Consider the following 19,835-nt stretch of genomic DNA (forward strand, 5'->3'; position numbering starts at 1 on the left):
CAGACGAGGAATAAGACAGAAATAGTCAAATTCACTCAGTATTACTTGATCTATTCCAGCACTCCCTCAATTACAATCAAGCACAATTAACTGTAGACAGTTGTGTTGTAAGCAGTAAAACAGTCCAGTTCTTTATAGTCAAACTCATTTATTATGTTTGATAATGCACATTTCTGTCCACCCCAGACTGCTGATGGTCTTTATCTGTCCACCTCTGTGAAAATATCCACAGTTAAAAACACTGATTTATAGAAGACTGGACACATTATTCAGCTTGAGCTTATTGATGGAGAATATAGAGTTCATGTTGGCTAGTTAAACATAAACATAACTGGACAATTATGTGTGAATTAAACTGTCATTAAAGTATATATGTGTTTGTTATATTAAATTGTGTGTTATTAGTGAGTGACATCACAGGTGTCAGTCGCAGCATTATATACTAGCTTTATATTTTCTCTCTGTCAAACTGCCTGTCAAATAGTTTTTATAGTAAACTGTTTGTATGTTGTTGGTTTTGAATTGTTGGTAATACTTTACAATAAGGTCCCATTAGTTAACATTCGTTAATGCATTAACTGTATTTGTTAACGTTAGTTAGTCAGCTGTTCATTGTTAGTTCATGTTAGTTCAGGTCCATTAAATAATATTGACAGATACAACTTTTGATTTTAATAATGTATTAATAAACATTGAAAATAACATTAACTGAGATGAATAAAAGCAGCTGACTCTTTGCTTCTGCCTTCTTCTGGTTCTTCACAGGTTCTCTCAGCCCAAACCTTCTGGGCTGGATATTCACCCGCTGCTGAACTGTCAGTCTTGTGTCCATATAGCTGATTCTGATCAGTGGCTTCAGATTGAGCCGTCGGCCTGTACAGATGAAGGAGGGTCAAAGTTCAGGGTCAGCACTGACCCAGGCCGTTACGAGTGTGTCAGGACCAGAATGCGATGGGTCTGTGACTGTGTCGTCACCCTTCAGTACCGTACCGTAGACGGACTCTTCCTCAACGCAGAGCTGGAGAGGCTGCAGTGCAACCGGATCGGTCCAGTGATTGACTTGACGGTGATCTCAGGGAAACTGGAGGAAGTTCATCTGCCCCATTACGCCTGTTTAGGAGAGTCTGACCCCTCTCTCAAAGATGCTGTGAAAGTCCTCACCGTAAAAGACGAGGGAATAACCACAGAACCTGTGCAGTTGACCCGATTCCATGCTAAGATTGTCCAACCATCCTTCTCTCTGAAAACATTAATTAGTTGGATAATGGGATGGGATGAACACTGCGATCTTCTTCTTTACATGCGTTCTAAAGATCCTCTCATTTTACATCTCTACTTATTTCCATTTGATGATCGTGCAAAAGAAAAGGTTAAGAAAGAAAAGTCATATGACCCAATTGATTATCCCAGACCTGACAGGCCATTTCGGATGAACACACCACACACTCTTAAGCTTGATGTTCCTGGTGCCTCTATCCTTCCCAAAGAAGGGATCACATTCACAAGAAAAACTCCCCCAAACTTCTTCAGGGTCAAGACTCGTCTGGAGAATGATCTTCAAATTACTCTTATCAGAGAAGAGGATAAGGAGGAGGTCTGGACTACAAAAATTGAGAAAGAAGAACTTGATCTGATTCGTCCTAAGAGAGACGAGCTGCGTCTGAATAGTGAGGCAGATAAAGCAAGATATTTTGATAACCATTGGCCAGATCTCATTCAGGGGGTTACAAATGTCAAGATCATTGCAGATAAACTGTGTCAGCAGAAACTAATTCATAAGGAACAATATTCAGAAATCACACAGAGTTTAACCAGTCAGGAGAGCATGAGAAAGATCTGTGACATTATACGCAAACACAGAGATCATGTGAAAGCTGAATTCATCTCAGTTCTTCAGAAAGAGAAGCTTTACCACTTTTGAACATTGGTCTGATTCTTGATATGATATGGGTTTATCAGAACTTATCAAAATATACTCCTTTCTAAATATTCATTCATAGTAACATTACAAATAAATTAAAGTTTTTGCTTTGCTCTTTTTGCGCTTTACATTGTAAATGTTCTACAGGGAAATAAATGTAAGTTTTTGCACATCTAAGTAAATGTTCTACACAGGGAAGGTAAAACGAGTTCAATGTTAAAGTAAATGTATACCAGCATTTATATTTATGTTTGTCTAACTGTATTTCATACTTGTTGGTGGATTGCTGATGTACATTTTTATAGATTAGCCATAAACTATCAAATGTTGTAGTTTACTAAAAAGTATAGAGTCCATCTCTTTTTTTTTCATATGATTATATGAAAGCTTTAAGAGAAGCTTTACCACTCTTGAACGTTGGTGTCAGGGTCCTGTGCTGAGAGTCTTGTCTGTTTTCTCTCTGTTCAATGTCTCCTTGTTTGTCTTGTGTCTGATCATATGGCTTTGTCTTTATTTGTGTTTGCCATGTACTCCTCTAGTCCAGGCTCCTTGTTTAGTCCTTGTCTAGTCCTCGTTGGCCTGGTTGTGTTCACCTGATTCTTGGGTGCTCGTCTCTATGAGTGTGCGATATTGACAAAAAATTATATCTCAATATTTTCTTGGATTTATCTCCATAACCATTATTAGACAATATTTTGCTGAGTGTGTTTATTGTGTTGGTACTATGGCAGGTTTAGGATTGCCGTGGACAGCCGACTCCTAAAGTTTTTGATGTTCTTCATACTCTGTGTGGTGGTCAGTTCACTGCAGTGTCAGAAATAACTTTTTCCAATATGTTCCAATTGATTTTTACCTAATATGGGCATTTTTACCTTTATAAAGCCATTTTTTTAAACTATTTATATGCATGCATCATCTTTTGTGTCAATTTCATAAATTTAATCAAATTTAATTATAAAAAGAAGACACATCTGGGCTGTTACCAATCAAATGAAATCAGTATCAACAAAAGTCATCTTTGCAATATTGAATATTGATATTTAAAATTATTTAAAACAAGAAAAGATACTTTAAATGTGAAATTGAAACCACCAGTAGGTGGCAGCAAGGCACTGTTAATGAGCGAATCATTAAGATTCAACCGATTCATTCAAACGGCTGATTCTTCAAGGAAATAAGCATTTGACTATCTTAATTTATCCTAGTCAACTGAACCGCTCAAACGGCTGATTCACTCAGTAAGGAAACACTGCCATGTGTGGCTTTGTTTTGAACTATTTTCATTGGCGAAATAGAGCAAAATCAGGCAATATGGTGTCTAAAATGTAAGTCACTTAAGATTAACTTCTTGTTTATTAAACTTGTATAAAATCAATATCACATTTGTTATCATGCTGATATTTGGAGAAAAACTGCACTCTTGTGATATTTACTACTAAATGATATAAATAAACACCAAATCACGCATTGAAAGTGTGCACTCTAAATGCGCACCCGCACTAGTTAATCTACAAGACTACATCACGTAGAGTATGCATGCACTCTCTGGGTGTGTGTGACGGATATACTCGATAATGTCAAATCGCACATCGTTAAAACAACAATTACGATATTATCGCAGACGATATAAATCACACACCCCTACTCTGCTCCCTTTATATTGTGCTCCTTTCCTCATGTCTTTGCTGGTTGGTGTGTGTGTGTGTGTGTGTCACAGTTATTTTCAGTCAGTGCTTAATTTAGTTTTCCTTGTTTGATAATTTTCTTTTGATAATTCTATAGTTTTCCTTGTTCCTGTGTTTTCACTCTAGTCAAGTTTCAGTATTTTGATCCAGTTCTTATATTGGATTCTCTCTAGATTTTTATATTGTTGCTATCTAGTTTTTAATTCTAATTTTCTCTAGTTCCCTGCAAGGTCGCAGTCTTGTTTAGTTTCTTTTGTTTGTATTTCCAGGATTTTCTAGGATTTTCTTTCTTTTAACTCTTTCTTTCTTTCTTTCTTTCTTTCTTTCTTTCTTTCTTTCTTTCTTTCTTTCTAAACTCTTAAAAACTTTATTACCTTTTGTTTTACTTCTTTGAGAATGAGACTTTTGTACCAGTCGCACTGAGACATTTCAAATGATACCAAACATGTGTAATACTGTATGATAATTATTCACATTAAACCATATAGATTCTTGGGTGAATTCAAGTAGGGATGGGTGAAGGGAATGATGTGTAAATTGGGAGGTGATCAACTCAAGTGTGATCGTGTCTCGCATGGGGATGGTAATATAGCAAGAGAGTTCAAATGTTAATTTCCTTTGTTTTCTCAGAGAGTAGCCCTCTCTTACAGTTCTTCTAATTTCTCCAGCCCAAATATATGCACACACATTTTGTTATGCTCTCGCCTACATGTAATTTAGTCCCACACTGTAACAAGTATCCTCAGATGTGTCAGTTGTTTACAGTTTTGTGCTGTATTTCATTTCTTTCCGTTTTGGTCATTCTAATTTCACTAGTCAGCATTGTCCAACTATGTCATCAGCTTATAGTCTGCAAACTGCTTCCTCAGAGATCTGCACCTGAGCTGCAATGACCTGCATGATTCCGTGGTGAAGTTGCTCTCTGATGGACTGAAGAGTCAGCTGGATTCAAACTGCCCTTCAAACTGTCAGCTGAATAAACTTAGGTATTTTACAGTTGTATAATTCAACAATATTTGACAACTAAGTAAATTTAGCCTACATAAGCTCCATCTTCCTTACAAATCAACCTTTTGTTTTGCAGAAATAAATGCAATAAAACTATCATATACCAAACTTCACTCAGTTTCATTTATAATGTCATATAAAAAATATAGCCTACAAAAAATATTACTCTGATTTTTTTTTTTTTGTAATACTGAAAATGTTATCAGATCATGGGGCATTTCTTTTAGCAAAACATTTGTCTTTCTGTGGCTTGAATGAAGTTATGCTTCATATAGAGAGATAATAATATAGGCTAGAGTTCTCAACGGGCCTGAAAATAACAACCCGACCCGACCCGGCCCGTGGCTTTTAAAGCCCGGACCCGATGTAACCCGACACAAACATGAATTATCTGCCCGAACCCGGCCCGCGGCCCGACGCCGCGTCAGATTTTTTTTTTCTCATACACGTATTATCATGACCAGCAGACGGAAATTCAAATCAACCTTTAATGTTCACGCCTTTTAACAATACAAACAACTGAAACAATAAACTTTAAATATATAAATAGGCTGTAGTAGCGACGGTGAATTCACCTGAGGCAAATTTACTTTTCACCAACTCCATCTTCTTCTCCAGGCTAAAGGCGACGGCGTGCACGCAGCGGCGTCAGGTCTGCCCCCGCCCCTCTCCGTGATGCGCTTGCACGCAGCAGCCAGACTTTCTTTACGGTGAACAGCAGCGATGATTAATAAATGTTTTGTTTTTTTCACTGACTGGAAAAGATTAAGCCCGAGGTCCGACCCGACCCGAGTCATTTGATTATATTTTATATAACACGTCTTCAAACTCATTGTCTTCTATGAGTGTACACACACCGGCGGAGCTGTCCCTTTTTAAACTAGATGTACCGCATCGCGTACCGACCGCCGCTCAGGCCTGCACTGGCTTTCCACAAAAATAAATGACGTGGAGTAATTTGGCTGTATTGCGTGTTTATGTATATACCTAAAAAAAGTAATAGTATGTGCATGTCTGTCTGTGTGTGTGTGTGTGTGTGTGTGTGTGTATGTGTGTGTGTTTGTGTATGTGTGTGTCTGTGTGTGTGTGTGTGTGTGTCTGTGCGTGTATGTATGTGTGCGTACATGTGTGCGCGTGTGTGTTTGTGTGTGTGTGTCTGTGCATGTGGATTTGTATGTGTGTGTATGGGTGTGTGTCTGTGCGTGTGGATGTCAGTGTGTGTGCATGCTTGCGTTTGTTTGTATTCCTGCATGTGTTTGTGTGACAGTATCATCCTAAACCAGCAACCCTTCGCTCAACAGCACCATCTACAGGCCGTGTACAGTCACTAAATGTGCACATAAATGAATTTATTTTATACCCCCCCATGGATGAAATTCTACAAAACTTAGCAGAGGATACCCCCAGAGGATGTCAAGTTAATCATACACATGAAATATGGTGCAGTTCTGAACATCTCCACTGAAGATAGGGGCGATTAAAGCAGAATAATATTGCATTTTCATTTTTTATGGGAGGGGCGCAAATCACAAATGAGTGATTATGGTCTAGGTTGATGTGGGCCCTTAAGAGCAACATACCATAAAAATTTATTCATCCTCGGTGCCACGGTTCAGGTAGTTATTTAGGAAAAATTGAATTTTTTTGGGTTTGGGGGGGCCCAGCGCGGGGGGGGGAGTGGCCCCCGGGGACCAAACGAAATTTTTCCGTAGAAGTCTAGTGGGGCTACATGCCCACCAAATTTCATGTTCCCCGGTGTTTCGGTGTCCCTGGTATCGTTGACGAAAAATTTACGGGGGCCCCAGCGCAGGGGGGGGGAAGTGGCCCCCGGGGACCAAACGAAATTTTTCCGTAAAAGTCTAGTAGACCAACATACCATAAAAATTTCTTCATCCTCGGTGCCACGGTTCAGGTAGTTATTTAGGAAAAACTGCATTTTTTTGGGTTTCGGGGGGCCCAGCGCGGGGGGGGGGTGTCCCCCGGGGACCAAACGAAATTTTTCCGTAGAAGTCTAGTGGGGCTACATGCCCACCAAATTTCATGTTCCCCGGTGCTTCGGTGTCCCTGGTATCGTTGACGAAAAATTTAAGGGGGCCCCAGCGCGGGAGGGAAGTGGCCCCCGGGGACCAAACGAAATTTTTCCGTAAAAGTCTAGTAGACCAACATACCATAAAAATGTCTTCATCCTCGGTGCCACGGTTCAGGTAGTTATTTAGGAAAAACTGCATTTTTTTGGGTTCGGGGGGGCCCAGCGCGGGGGGGGAGTGGCCCCCGGGGACTAAACGAAATTTTTCCTTAGAAGTCTAGTGGGGCTACATGCCCACCAAATTTCATGTTCCCCGGTGTTTCGGTGTCCCTGGTATCGTTGACGAAAAATTTAAGGGGGCCCCAGCGCGGGGGGGGAAGTGGCCCCCGGGGACCAAACGAAATTTTTCCGTAAAAGTCTAGTAGACCAACATACCATAAAAATGTCTTCATCCTCGGTGCCACGGTTCAGGTAGTTATTTAGGAAAAACTGCATTTTTTGGGATTTGGGGGGGCCCAGCGCGGGGGGGTAGTGGCCCCCGGGGACCAAACGAAATTTTTCCGTAGAAGTCTAGTGGGGCTACATGCCCACCAAATTTCATGTTCCCCGGTGCTTCGGTGTCCCTGGTATCGTTGACGAAAAATTCAGTAAGGTGAAAAAAAAAAAAAAAAAAAAAAAAAACTTTGACAATGCCTATATGACCGCTTTCGCTAGCTACGCTAGCGGCGGTCATAATAAAGTAGTCTATGTTTGTATAGAGAACTATAATAATATAGATCACACTTTCTCTTTCGTTAGCTCTGTTTTTTCAAACACTGAACTTCAAACTCATCTACGCCACTTCGTTCATTCTTGAAGTGAACTTTTGCCTGTTTGGTGATTAGATTTAACTGTTTTGGACTTCTGTTGTGAGTGAAAGTGACACGTCCAGTATGCGATACCTGTGAGTTTCTAGACCCCATTTAGACGTTTGCTGAGGCCCCTGGTTATACTGATAACCTGTACCTGCAGTGTATATTTTAGGTATCAATCACATGATTTTTTTAGGTGGTCCATTTAAGCCCTTGAGCAAAACACTGAGGAAAGTCCTTTTAGAGTTACAGTAGTTTTACAGTAGTTTTTTTATTATGCTCCTCATGTTCTGTCAGTTCCTCAATTGCATTAATTGTGTTAGATAAAAAATGTTAAACTTTTTTTTCTTGAGCACGTCTATAAACTGAAACAAAACTCAGCGAATACTTGTCACACATTTATGAGCCATATACCTTTATAAACATTTAAGTGTGTACTTTTAAATGATCAGATTCAAACTGAAAACAAATATTCTCTGTTTAAGTAATTTGTATAAAACCAACAAGATGTCCAGCTTCTCAAACGCTTCCTAATTTTTTTTTATTTGACCACGCCCACTCGCGCAAAAGATATTCACATGCAAATCTCCACATGGAACGCGAACGCGCTCATTACCTCAAAAACAAAACACCAAAACACTTCACAAGTCTCTGCTTTTCGTCAAGAATGAAAGACGCGCCGTAAGCTTACATTGGCTTTACCCCAGAAGAAGAAGAACGCGATTTGAAGACAAGAAAGATGTAAGGTAAGAAATTCTTACATATTAGTTTGTTATTGTTGCATAAATTTCACATTGCAGTTGAACTGTTGCTAGATATATGGTGAATATTATAATATTTAGACCCGTGTTTACTGTTACTGTGTTTGTGGATATCTGCTCAGACGTAGATATGTATATGGTAACCATAATGTTTTATATTTGAGGGCGATCGCGTTTGAATGTATCATATTTTGGATCGTTTGAAAAGCAAAACGCACCAAACGGCTTCATGTTTTTACTATTATCTCATTTCATATCATCATAACGAATGGAAACATTTGAAGTAACATGATAATCAATATATTTTTCTCTAGCGTAGTTGTTACTGAAATCTTTTGGAAGATTTATAGGCTGTAATAGGTTATTGTTATTATTTTATGCAGCACTGCGCATAGCCTATGCCTACAAGGCACAACAAACCTGGTGTTCATTATATTATATATTGTTGGAAACATTTGTGTGTGTGTGTGTATTCTGTGAATTTTAAAAAGCAATTTTAACCAGAAAAATCTAAAATGTATTCCCAAAATCGTGCAGGCCTTTCTCTTGATATCAGTATGTTCACTTTTTTTTTCTTTCAGGGCCCAGATGCCACTGAGTCCTGCTGACTTCAACATTCACACGAGTCTCTGTACATGAACATGGTAAAGTGAAAATCAAACACCTTGGAAATGAAAGGTATGTACAATATGTGTTTTTAGGAATGGCACAAAGGTCTCTTTCTTTGGATCATTGTTTTCAATGAGTGCTTTTTTGTCATTTGTTGTGTATATTTGGATTATGTTGTGTTGTAAATAAATCCAAACAATCTAAAAGCCATTCTTTTTTAAATCTCCTCATTCTTTGTGCAAGGTTGGTCAGAATGATGGGCCCTGATAAGCTCCTAATAGGGCCATTAGGGAGTGTCTTTGTCTTTCTCAGGTGTGGAAAGCTTACATATTAATGAGGTGATCCGCCTCTCCCGCATAAAGCTTTATCACACAAAACACGTCGTAAAAAATTTAAATCAATATATTGTCTAATCTGAATGAGCAGTCAGGGTGATTTTCACATAGTTTTAGAGCAAATATTCTAGGCAACGTCATACAATTTTCAAAAGTCTTAGGAAGAAATAATCAGTATGGGTTTCATGAGCTTATTTCAGTGAGAATCTTTTTTTGTATTTTCACAAACCACGCATAAATGTCATTATCTCAAAACTACAAACTTTTACACACATGCTGCTGATATATTATTGTAGCAGAGTTTGTGCTGAATACAGTGTAATTAGACTTTAGCCATGAAAATGTCACAAGTAACAGAAATAACCACAAATGTCAGAGCATGTCAGAACACCTCCAGGGCCAGAAAACAGCTCAGACCCCAGAGGGTTAACGTCCTCCTAAGGCCTTGTCCAATATTTTTTTCTGACTTATGTGAGCTCTTGACTCTTGGCTTTTCATTGTCATTTCCCGTTCTTCATGTTGAATGCTGTTTACTCTAACACTAATCAATTACTGTCTGTTTTTTAGATGCTTTAATTTGACTTGTTAATTTTCCTACTCATACGCATGGACATATCCTTGATTTGATCTGTAATTGAGGGATTGATCTCTTCTTCTGACATTGCTATTTCTGATCATAAATTCATTGGTTTTAGCCTAATGCATGGAAAATCTCCTATGGCCGTTATAAACTATCGCACTCTCAAAGTTGATAGTGCATCATTTTATATCTCCATTCTTTTTCTTGTCAACAAACAAATAAAAGCACTTTGGAAATAAATGTAAAAAGGTAAATATAATTCACAATGTATTTTTGTATTACTATTATTCAGCAGATCAAACATTATTAGATGCCAATTACGCATTTGATTAAGTGTCATTTATTTGTTATTTATGATTTATTTCATGCATCAGGCACAACATAGGCTACACACTATTCATAAAAATGTCATTCAGTAACTAAATTCAGCTTTATTTGTATACTATGCTTATATAATTTACATAAAACAGGGCCTAATTATTGTGGCTGTTCCTGATTCAGATTCACAATCTAAAAACAAGTAAATTAATAAATTGTGTCATGTTTGCATTGACGGACATTTCTGCAATTTGTGAGAAAACGCTTCCCATTGACAGTGGTAGGCGCTATGACACATCTTCTGAAAGAGTATAGAATCTCCTGATCAAAACACATGCGAAGAAGCAGCAGAAACAAGCAATCTCATATGTAATCATGGGCATATGTAAAATAACACGATCATCAACATTAAACAACATATAAATCAAAACTGCCTAATGTTACTGAATGTAATGTCGACACAGGACTGAGAAGCTTTGAGGTGTTGATGGACTCGATCCACTCAATCTGTGTTTTGATTTTTTTATGAAACCTACACACATTCAATGTTGATGAAAAAAAGAATGCATGAAGCTAGAATGAATGTGTCTGTTGTTTCTTTTGATATGTAGCATATTCAGATAATCATACTAACAAATATTCTGGGGTCTATGAAATTTTTGTAAAAATGATCAGAAACACTGGCAACATTTTTAAATGATGCTGACGGGGAAATAGTTATGTAGCTGATCAACAAAACCGGCACTTGTGTGCACTTTGCATCCGAACATTTTCCAATCAGAGTAAGGGCCACGGCATACTACACAATTTAAAATTGTATTATTTTGAGGGAGCTTTTCATTAAAACATAAACAAACTTTCTGTATTCTCTTGCTTCTCTAATAGCATTGACTAGTATTGTGGCAAGTTTTCCGTCTGTGGTGAACGGATCTTTCTTACTCAGATCCTCAAATTCCTTGTCATTATTACAGTTGAATAACTTTATGATGAACCCTCTGTTTATTCCAGCAATTCCTTTTTTCTTTATGCTTACATTTGTGAGTCCCTCTTTAGTAAAGTTTTGATCATTTGTGAGCACCCCACTACAGTTTGCACTCTTTGCCAAATTCATCCCGTCCAGCCTAAATCTGGCTAGAGTAATGATGATTAAATCGGAAAAAAAGCTTTAAAATTGGCACGTGTCTTGACCCGGCTGACTAGAACTGCTGACTCCATATTCCTGGAGGAAACTCTTCAACGATGTTGAGTTTGTCAGGCACCAGAACACAGAAGTTGGGCTTTGGGAAGGACACAAGGAGAGGACGGACCTCAACCAGTCGACATCACGGTGGGCGGGTTTATCAAAATAAAACAGTTCTCTATGAAATTGGACAATAAACTTTAGATTTGCCAGATAGCTGCTGTGTTTGTGAGGAGAAAACTCTGAGCTTCTTGTGAACACAGTATCAGACTTTATGGTGATGGTCTGTTGGATTTGTTGGTGGCACTATATACATGAAAGCGATGATAAAAGTGCCATATTGTTCCAAACCTGTGTGAGTTTCTGTCTTTTGTTGAACACAAAAGAAGATATTTTAAAGAATGTTGGTAACTAGACAGTTGACGGTAGCCATTGACTTGTCTTCCTACTATGGGAGTCAATGGACATAAAACAACAGCTCTCCTCGACAGAAGATGTAGTGCACCCTGAATTCACATCTTTCTTAAAAGCCCAGCACATTATGTCCTCTGCCTACCCATGCTGAACTCTACAGTGTGAAGAAAATGGTGTGCAGAATTTGAAATAAAATTCATTGAATGATTAAAAAGAGAACAAAATTATATAGATTTTTTTTATTTTAACATAGAAGAAAATGTGTGAAAATGATAACCAAGACAACAATCATCTATCATATGCTGTTATCCATACACAGTTTTTACATGTATTACAGTTTCAGTTCTTGTTGAGTGACACCTGCAGTGTTGATGGTTCATGGATAATCTCTTTACAAGATTTACAACAGTTTACAGCCCTCTACATTACATTCGCAAAAGTTCATTTTCATCACACATATGCAAAACAAAAACAATTTTCAGTTATTTTAACTAAATGTATTTGAGATTTAGAATTGAATTGGGTCGAATCTTAACAATGTTGATGTAAATCAGATGTGAGCACATCAAGCGTTCTCTCTGAAACATCTGCAGTAAATGACTGATCCTGATAAATGTGTGTCATCTGAATCAAATATGATTTATTCGTCAATTCCACACAGAAACTGTTCACGACAATTTGTGAAAAGTGAAAGTGCATTACAGGCGAAAGTGCAGAAACTCTTTTAAATACTAGACACAGAGAGGAGAGACGGTCAGTACAGGGAGGATGATGTCATCAGTGTCGTCATGGTAACAGCCAATAGGAGCAGCTGCAGAAAGGCCGGTGCCCAAACTCTGGATGCGGCAGCTGCAGAGACACACACAGATATTAAGATCAAATTACCATTTACAAACAAACATTCAGCACATTTCTTCAGTCACCCGAACTGAGCATTTCAAAAAGACTAATGGACACTTGACATCTGTAGATCTACATCAGACACAAACAATGATAGTTCAAGGCTGATTTCCACATCTATAGCACAACCACACCTTTGATGACTGAACTGCACTCAGTCTTAAATGTATTCATTTTATATAGTGAAACATCACTGCTTATCTATGTTTGTAATCTATGTAATCTATGTTTTAACCTATGTTTGTAGTCTATGTAATCTATATTTGTAGTCTGTGTTTGTAATCTATGTTTGTAATCTATGTAATCTATGTTTGTGGTCTATGTTATCTATGTTTGTAGTCTATGGGCCCTATTTTAACGATCTGAAAGACAAGTATCAAGCGCGAAACGCAAGTAACTTTGTGGGCGGATCTCGGTATTATACCGGCGGGATAAATGACTCTTGCGCCCGACGCAAATCTAAAATGGGTTGGTCTGAAGTAGCTTCATTACTCATAGGTGTGGTTTGGGCGTAACGTGAAATAAACCAATCAGAGCATCATCTCACATTCCCTTTAAGAGCAGGTGCGCTTGTTCCATGGCGGATTATGAATAGTTTATGAATAGAGTAGAGAAGCAAAGTGTATGTGCGTTGTGCACACACTACATTATGGCCAAGCATGCGCCCTTAAAATAGCATCTGAATAACGCGCCACTGACTTTAGACGAGGTTTCTCCTGGTCAGTGGCGGAATTGTTTTCTGAAACTGCAAAATAGCACCAGGGAACGTTTGCGCCGGAACACGCCTCCTAGAGATGCGCGGTTGGCGGTTACAGCCACGGACTCCGCGGATAAATCCGCGGATTGGGCGGATGACGTGACGAAAAATAATATTTTAATTAAATTCGGGCGGGTGGCGGGCGGTTGAACCAATCAAATGAAAAATATATGTATACACAAATCAATGGATGGCGGGCGGGTGCGGTTTTGAAAATTGGTCAAAAACGTTGGTGTGGCTGGATGGCGGACGGATGATGATTTTTGTGATGCGGTTGCGGATGAAATAATAGCCCATCCGCGCATCTCTAACGCCTCCTCTTTTCGCTGAACCGCCCCCGGGAGCGCAAGTTCATTCCCTAATTTACCGACGTGTGTCTGTGGAGGGAACCGTGCAAAATAGGAATGGCACATGCGTCGGTGTACAAAGTCAATTGTGCTGGGTGCAAGATAGGGCCCTATGTTTGTTATCTATGTAATCTATGTTTTTAATCTATGTCTGTAATCTGGATGGAAACCCCAAGGAAGTGCATACATTAAAAAAATGTGCATAAAAAAGGTATGCGCTCAATTAAGGGGGATAATTGTTTTATGCGAAAAGAATACATGCGTATACATTTACATTTTACATTTAGTCATTTAGCAGACGCTTTTATCCAAAGCGACTTACAAATCAGGACTAAATTAAGCGAGTCATCATGAAGAGGCAAAAGACAACAACAACGCAAGAAGTGTTCAGAATACGAAGTTCAGGCATTATTCAGAGTAGCATAAGCATGATAGGTGGGATTTTAAGGGAAAGGTTTTTATTTTTATTTTTTTTTTTTTATGAGTTTAGGTGCTCATGGAAGAGATGGGTTTTCAGCTGTTTTTTGAATGTTGTCAGGGATTCAGCATTCCGGATAAGGGTGGGGAGAGTGTTCCACCAGCATGGAACTGTGAATGAGAATGATCTGGAAAGTGATTTAGTGGCTTTCTGTGATGGAACCACGAGACGTCGCTTGTTGATTGATCGTAGGCGTCTGGTGGGGATGTAGGCTCGTAGGAGTGAGTGAAGGTAGGAGGGAGCTGAGCCTGTGATAGATCTGTAAGCAAGCGTCAATGCCTTGAACTTGATGCGAGCAGCGAGAGGTAGCCAGTGCAGAGAGATTAACAGAGGGGTGACGTGGGCCCTCTTGGGCTCGTTGAAGACAAGACGAGCTGCAGCATTCTGGATCATCTGAAGAGGTTTGGTAGCACATGCTGGAAGTCCGGCCAGAAGAGCATTGCAGTAGTCAAGCCTAGAAATGACCAGGGCCTGGACGAGGAGTTGTGTTGCGTGCTCAGTTAGGAAAGGCCTGATCTTCCTGATGTTGTGCAATGCAAACCTGCATGATCGAGCTGTCTTTGAAATGTGATCTGTGAAGGTCAGCTGGTCATCAAACGTTACTCCCAGATTTCTGACCGACCTTGATGGGGTGATTGATGATGAATCAAGCTGGATGGTGAAGTCGTGCTGTAGAGACGGATTGGCAGGGAGGACGAGCAGCTCAGTCTTTGCCAGGTTGAGCTGCAGGTGATGTTCCTTCATCCATGTGGAGATGTCTGCCAGACAGCTCGAGACCCGTGCAGCTACTGTGGGATCATCTGGTCGAAATGAGAGGAAGAGTTGTGTGTCATCAGCATAGCAGTGGTAGGAGAAACCGTGTGCCTGTATGATGTGTCCCAGTGATGTAGTGTAGATGGAGAAGAGGAGGGGACCAAGAACTGAACCCTGGGGAACCCCTGTGGTCAGTTGATGTGCTCTGGATACCTCGCCTCTCCATGCGACTTTGAAGGACCTACCTGTGAGATAGGATTCAAACCAGTCGAGTGAAGTTCCTGTGATGCCCAGTGATGAGAGGCTGGACATAAGGATCTGATGGTTCACGGTGTCGAAGGCAGCAGACAGATCAAGGAGAATGAGGAGTGAAGATTTGGAAGCAGCTTTTGCAATCCGTAGGGCTTCTGTGACCGACAGTAATGCAGTCTCAGTTGAATGCCCTTTCTTGAAGCCAGATTGGTTGACATCCAGCTGGTTGTTTAGAGACAAGAAGGATGTTACTTGGTTGAAAACAGCTCTTTCAAGTGTTTTTGCAATGAATGGTAGGAGAGAGATGGGTCTGTAATTCTCTACAAAAGATGTGTTTAGCGTTGGTTTTTTAAGCAGTGGAGTGACCCGAGCCTGCTTGAATGCTGTAGGGAAGGTGCCAGTATGGAGGGATGAGTTGATGATGTGTGTGAGTGCTGGTAGAAGTGTGGGAGAGATGGCTTGTAGAAGGTGTGAGGGGATGGGGTCTAGAGGGCAGGTGGTAGGGTGACTGGAGAGGAGAAGTGTAGATACTTCTTCCTCTGTTAGCGGCGAAAAGGAGGACAGAGGGGTATTGGCTGTGGAAGGGGTCGGTCTGGGTTCCTGTGTGTGTGGAGCTGAGAATTGACTGCTGATAGTTGTTGTTTTGTTGGTGAAGAAGTTTGCAAAATCATCGGCAGTTAAGGAGGAGGAGGGTGGTGGTGGAGGTGGACAGAGGAGTGAGTTGAATGTCTTGAAGAGTAGTCGTGCGTTGGAGGAGCTGTTGATCTTGTTGTGGAAATAAGAAGATTTTGCAGCATGAACATCAGCAGAAAAGGACGAGAGGAGAGATTTATACATACTCAGGTCAGATGAGTCTTTTGATTTGCGCCATTTCCTCTCCGCTGCCCTGAGTTCGGTCCGGTGTTCACGAAGAACCTCAGATAGCCAGGGGTTAGAAGGAGTAGCGCGTGCTGGCCTGGAGGAGAGAGGGCAGATTTTGTCTAGAGTAGAGGTTAGTGTGGAGCATAGGGTGTCCGTTGCAGTATTCACATCCAGAGATGAGAATTGTGAGGGTGGGGGAAGAGAAGAAGACACGGCAGAGGAGAGGTGGGAGGGGGAAAGTGAGCGTAGGTTTCGCCTGAGGGTGACTGGTGGTGGGGTTGGTGGCGCAGGGGTAGCGAGTTGTAGACTGAAGGTGATGAGGAAATGATCTGAAACATGGAGAGGCCTCACCAAAATGTTGTCTGTGATGCAGTTGCGTGTGTAGACCAGGTCCAGTTGGTTGCCTGATTTGTGAGTACCTGTGGTGATGTGTCGTTTGAGATCGAAGGAGGCTAGTAGAGAGGTGAAGTCTGTTGCATGTGGTTTTTCGAGATGAATGTTGAAGTCACCGAAGACTAGAAGTGGGGTGCCGTCCTCAGGGAAAGAGGACAGCAGCACATCCAGCTCCTCTACGAAGTTACCCAGCTGACCTGGGGGGCGATAAATTACTACAATATGGATCTTACTGGGAGTTGTAAGTGTGATAGCATGATATTCAAATGAATTGTTGTTGCATAGAGAAGAGAGCGCTGAGTATTTCCAATTGTTGGAAACGAGAAGCCCTGTCCCGCCACCCCTCCCAGACTGGCGAGGGGAGTGAGAAAAGGAGAAATTGCTAGAGAGAGCAGCGGGGGTTGCTGAGTCTTCAGGACGAATCCAGGTCTCAGTCAAGCCCAGGATACTGAGAGTAGAATGAGATGCAAAGGCTGGAATGAAGTCAGCTTTGTTGACTGCTGACTGACAATTCCATAGACCCACGGAAAGAGAGAGAGGAGTGTGTGAGGATGAGAGAATGGGACGCAGATTAGCAGTATCGCGCTGCCTTGTGCGCGTGATGAAAGGGCGTTGTCGAACGATAACAGGAATGTGTTGAAAACACATGCTGAGTCGGGAGAAAGATAAGATAAGAAGTGGAAAGGGAAAAGGCGAATTTTAAGTGCCTTTCTGGTGTCCCTGCTCGGTGGAGTCGCGCAGGTAGAGTCGATGGTCTTTACCCGAGTCGGTCTGAACACGAGGAGGCTGAACACGAGAGCTGAACGCTTCCGCTGACGCTTCCGCGACAGCGCGCAAAATACACAGATATACAGAAAAATGCTTTCACCGCTTGAGTGAGTACAGCTGTTTCGGTCTTGCAATTAAGTGGATAACGCGATAATGGGCCAACTTTCGCTTTGAAAGTGCTAGGAGCAGAGGCTTAAAGTGCAAATTAGACTTTAACAATAATAATTTTCACTCGCGGCTGCTTGTTTAATGTGGCAACGCGTCCAACTAAAATACACAATTATGTGAAGTTAAAAATATAAGGGAAGCTGAGAATCGAAGATGGGCTTACCTTGACTACAAAGCAACGCTGACAATAACAAGAGAGCAGAGTATTCCAGAAAACACACAGTTGCGCGTTTCAGTCGAGCCTCTTGTTGCTCGCTTGTCCTACGGGAGTGAACTGAATCTCGTCTATTTAAAGGTATTCTAACAGATGCTGGTTCGGTCTTGCAATTAAGTGGATAACGCGATAATGGGCCAACTTTCGCTTTGAAAGTGCTAGGAGCAGAGGGTTAAAGTGCAAATTAGACTTTAACAATAATAATTTTCACTCGCGGCTGCTTGTTTAATGTGGCAACGCGTCCAACTAAAATACACAATTATGTGAAGTTAAAAATATAAGGGAAGCTGAGAATCGAAGATGGGCTTACCTTGACTACAAAGCAACGCTGACAATAACAAGAGAGCAGAGTATTCCAGAAAACACACAGTTGCGCGTTTCAGTCGAGCCTCTTGTTGCTCGCTTGTCCTACTACTATACTCGCTTGTATAAACTACTATGGAAACACATTTACTGAATAAATCCCCCAAACCTCATGTGACTTCAGCAGAGGCTGTGATTGGATCACTGGACTAACCAGCGCACCAATGGCCCGATTGCAGCAACTTACAGTTTTATTACTGATATTTTGCGCCAGTTTCCCAAGAAGTGATGATTTTGTTCTCTTGATCACATGGGTTGGAAATACTGCTTTATTCAGTCATTTAATTTAATTTATTTTATTTATAAAGCACCATTAAAACACCGTAATGTTGACCAATGTGCTGTACAGTCACACAATAAAATGACATAAATAAAATGTACTTTCAGACAAAACAATGACTAACACACATCTGTGAAGAGCCTCTTGACAAGTAACCAACTGAACCAAACGCTAATTCTAGCAAATGTAATTTCAGGTTTGGTTTAAAGTAAGCTAAAGAGGGAGCCAGTCTGAGATGTAGAGGTAGATTGGAGCTGCTACAGCAAATACTCGATCACCACTCAGTTTCAGTCCAGTCCTTGGAATGTCTAGGATGATCTGATTTGCTGATCTGAGAGACCTAGAAGCTTTATGTATATGAAGGAGATGCACTGAGTATGCTGGGGCCAAATTATGCAATGCTTTGTATACAAAAATCAGTAATTTAAAATCAATTCTGAACTGCACAGGCAACCAATGAAGTGAGGCTAAAATCAGTGTTTTTTACGAGTCCCAGTTACGAGTCTAGCAGACGCAGTAATGCTTCATGAGATATTCCAGTCTTACGCAGGAGATACGGTGTGTGTATGCGCTGGTGTTGGTGGGTGTGAGTGTTACCTGTGGTGGCGGCGGCTGACGGGGCTGAAGTTCAGCCTGACTGCAGAAGTGTGAGGTCAGTGTGTGTGTGTGTGTGTGTGTTGTTACCGAGGTAGTTCTGCAACAGCTGGTACGTCGGGATGCTGACGCTGTTTGCATTGCGTGTGTTCGTTGCGCTGAATGCGTTCAGAGCGATACTGAACAGAATCGACGACTTCTCTGAGCTGCAGTTGGTCAAAGAGAGAGCAGAAGCTCGCCTGAAAAACACACACACACACACACACGTCCATGTCGCACGTATGAGTCTACAGGTTTAAACTACATTCGTCCAAAAGTCCCAAAAAACAAAGAACAACCAACAGGAAAACAGATCAGTAAACATTGTGCGTGTGTGTGTGTGTGTGTGTGTGTGCGTGCATGCGGGGCTGGTTCAGTGTTCTGATGTGTGTGTTATAAGTGTGTGTGTGTACTCACTCCACACTGGCGGCCGTGATGTTGTTCAGCACACTCGTGGTCAGCGCACACAGGTTAGTTCCTCCCAGTGCGTTCAGCTCGGAAGTGCCGAGAGTGTTTCCACTCACACTGAGATACTTACTGACCAGCAGCTGGACCTGAGAGAGACACACACATCAGAACACTGAACCAGCCCAACTTCATGACGTTTGGTTCTGCTGAAACACACACACACACACACACACACACACACACACACACAGTACCATCTCAGGGTCCCAGTCTCCGTTGCGTTGGTCCATCAGAGACGAGAGCGTGTCGATCTTCGTCACGTTCCACTTTCTGACATCATCAGGTGTGGCGGTGCGGGAGGCGGAGCCGGATTATCCTTAAGGGCACTTGGGCAAGTGCCCAGGGGCACCAACCATTCACAACCACTAGGGGGGCACCACATGACACAAGCTTTAAAAATATTTTTCGTAAATTGTTATATTATTAACTTGAAATTCTTGAAAGACCACACATACTGTAACTCATTTATGAACACTAATTTAACAATAATAATAATAATAAATTATAAATAT

At 41.0% G+C, this 19,835-nt stretch overlaps 2 protein-coding genes across 2 annotated transcripts in view; one reads left to right on the forward strand and one right to left on the reverse strand.

Moving 5' to 3' along the window:
* The window catches only part of LOC311286250 (NLR family CARD domain-containing protein 3-like), a 66,923-nt gene extending 66,555 nt beyond the window's left edge, over positions 1-368 (forward strand). Inside the window, exon 8 of the mRNA XM_084402377.1 lies at positions 1-368. This exon is cut by the window's left edge and continues 1,005 nt beyond it. The gene's annotated coding sequence lies outside the window, so the exon portion shown is untranslated.
* Positions 369-12,061: 11,693 nt separating this feature from the next.
* LOC311286274 (uncharacterized protein) lies at positions 12,062-19,835 on the reverse strand. The gene is made up of 4 exons (XM_084402416.1): positions 19,518-19,835; positions 19,273-19,409; positions 18,907-19,055; positions 12,062-12,537 (listed from the first exon to the last, which is right to left on the reverse strand). Exons 1-4 carry the CDS (start codon positions 19,551-19,553, stop codon positions 12,443-12,445), a joined length of 417 nt encoding a protein of 138 aa, XP_084258542.1. The 5' UTR covers positions 19,554-19,835; the 3' UTR covers positions 12,062-12,442.

This window comes from Rutilus rutilus, assembly GCF_951802725.1.
Source record: "Rutilus rutilus genome assembly, chromosome: 2".
Lineage (NCBI taxonomy): Eukaryota > Metazoa > Chordata > Actinopteri > Cypriniformes > Leuciscidae > Rutilus > Rutilus rutilus.

Excerpts from the sequence above, each read along its gene's own strand:
- LOC311286274 (XM_084402416.1), bottom strand. The coding sequence starts at position 19,553 with ATGGACCAACGCAACGGAGACTGGGACCCTGAGATG. Across the intron at positions 19,410-19,517 it reads GAGACTGGGACCCTGAGATG|GTCCAGCTGCTGGTCAGTAA; the intron begins GTACTGTGTGTG and ends TGTCTCTCTCAG. Across the intron at positions 12,538-18,906 it reads GCTGTTGCAGAACTACCTCG|CTGCCGCATCCAGAGTTTGG; the intron begins GTAACAACACAC and ends GTGTCTCTGCAG.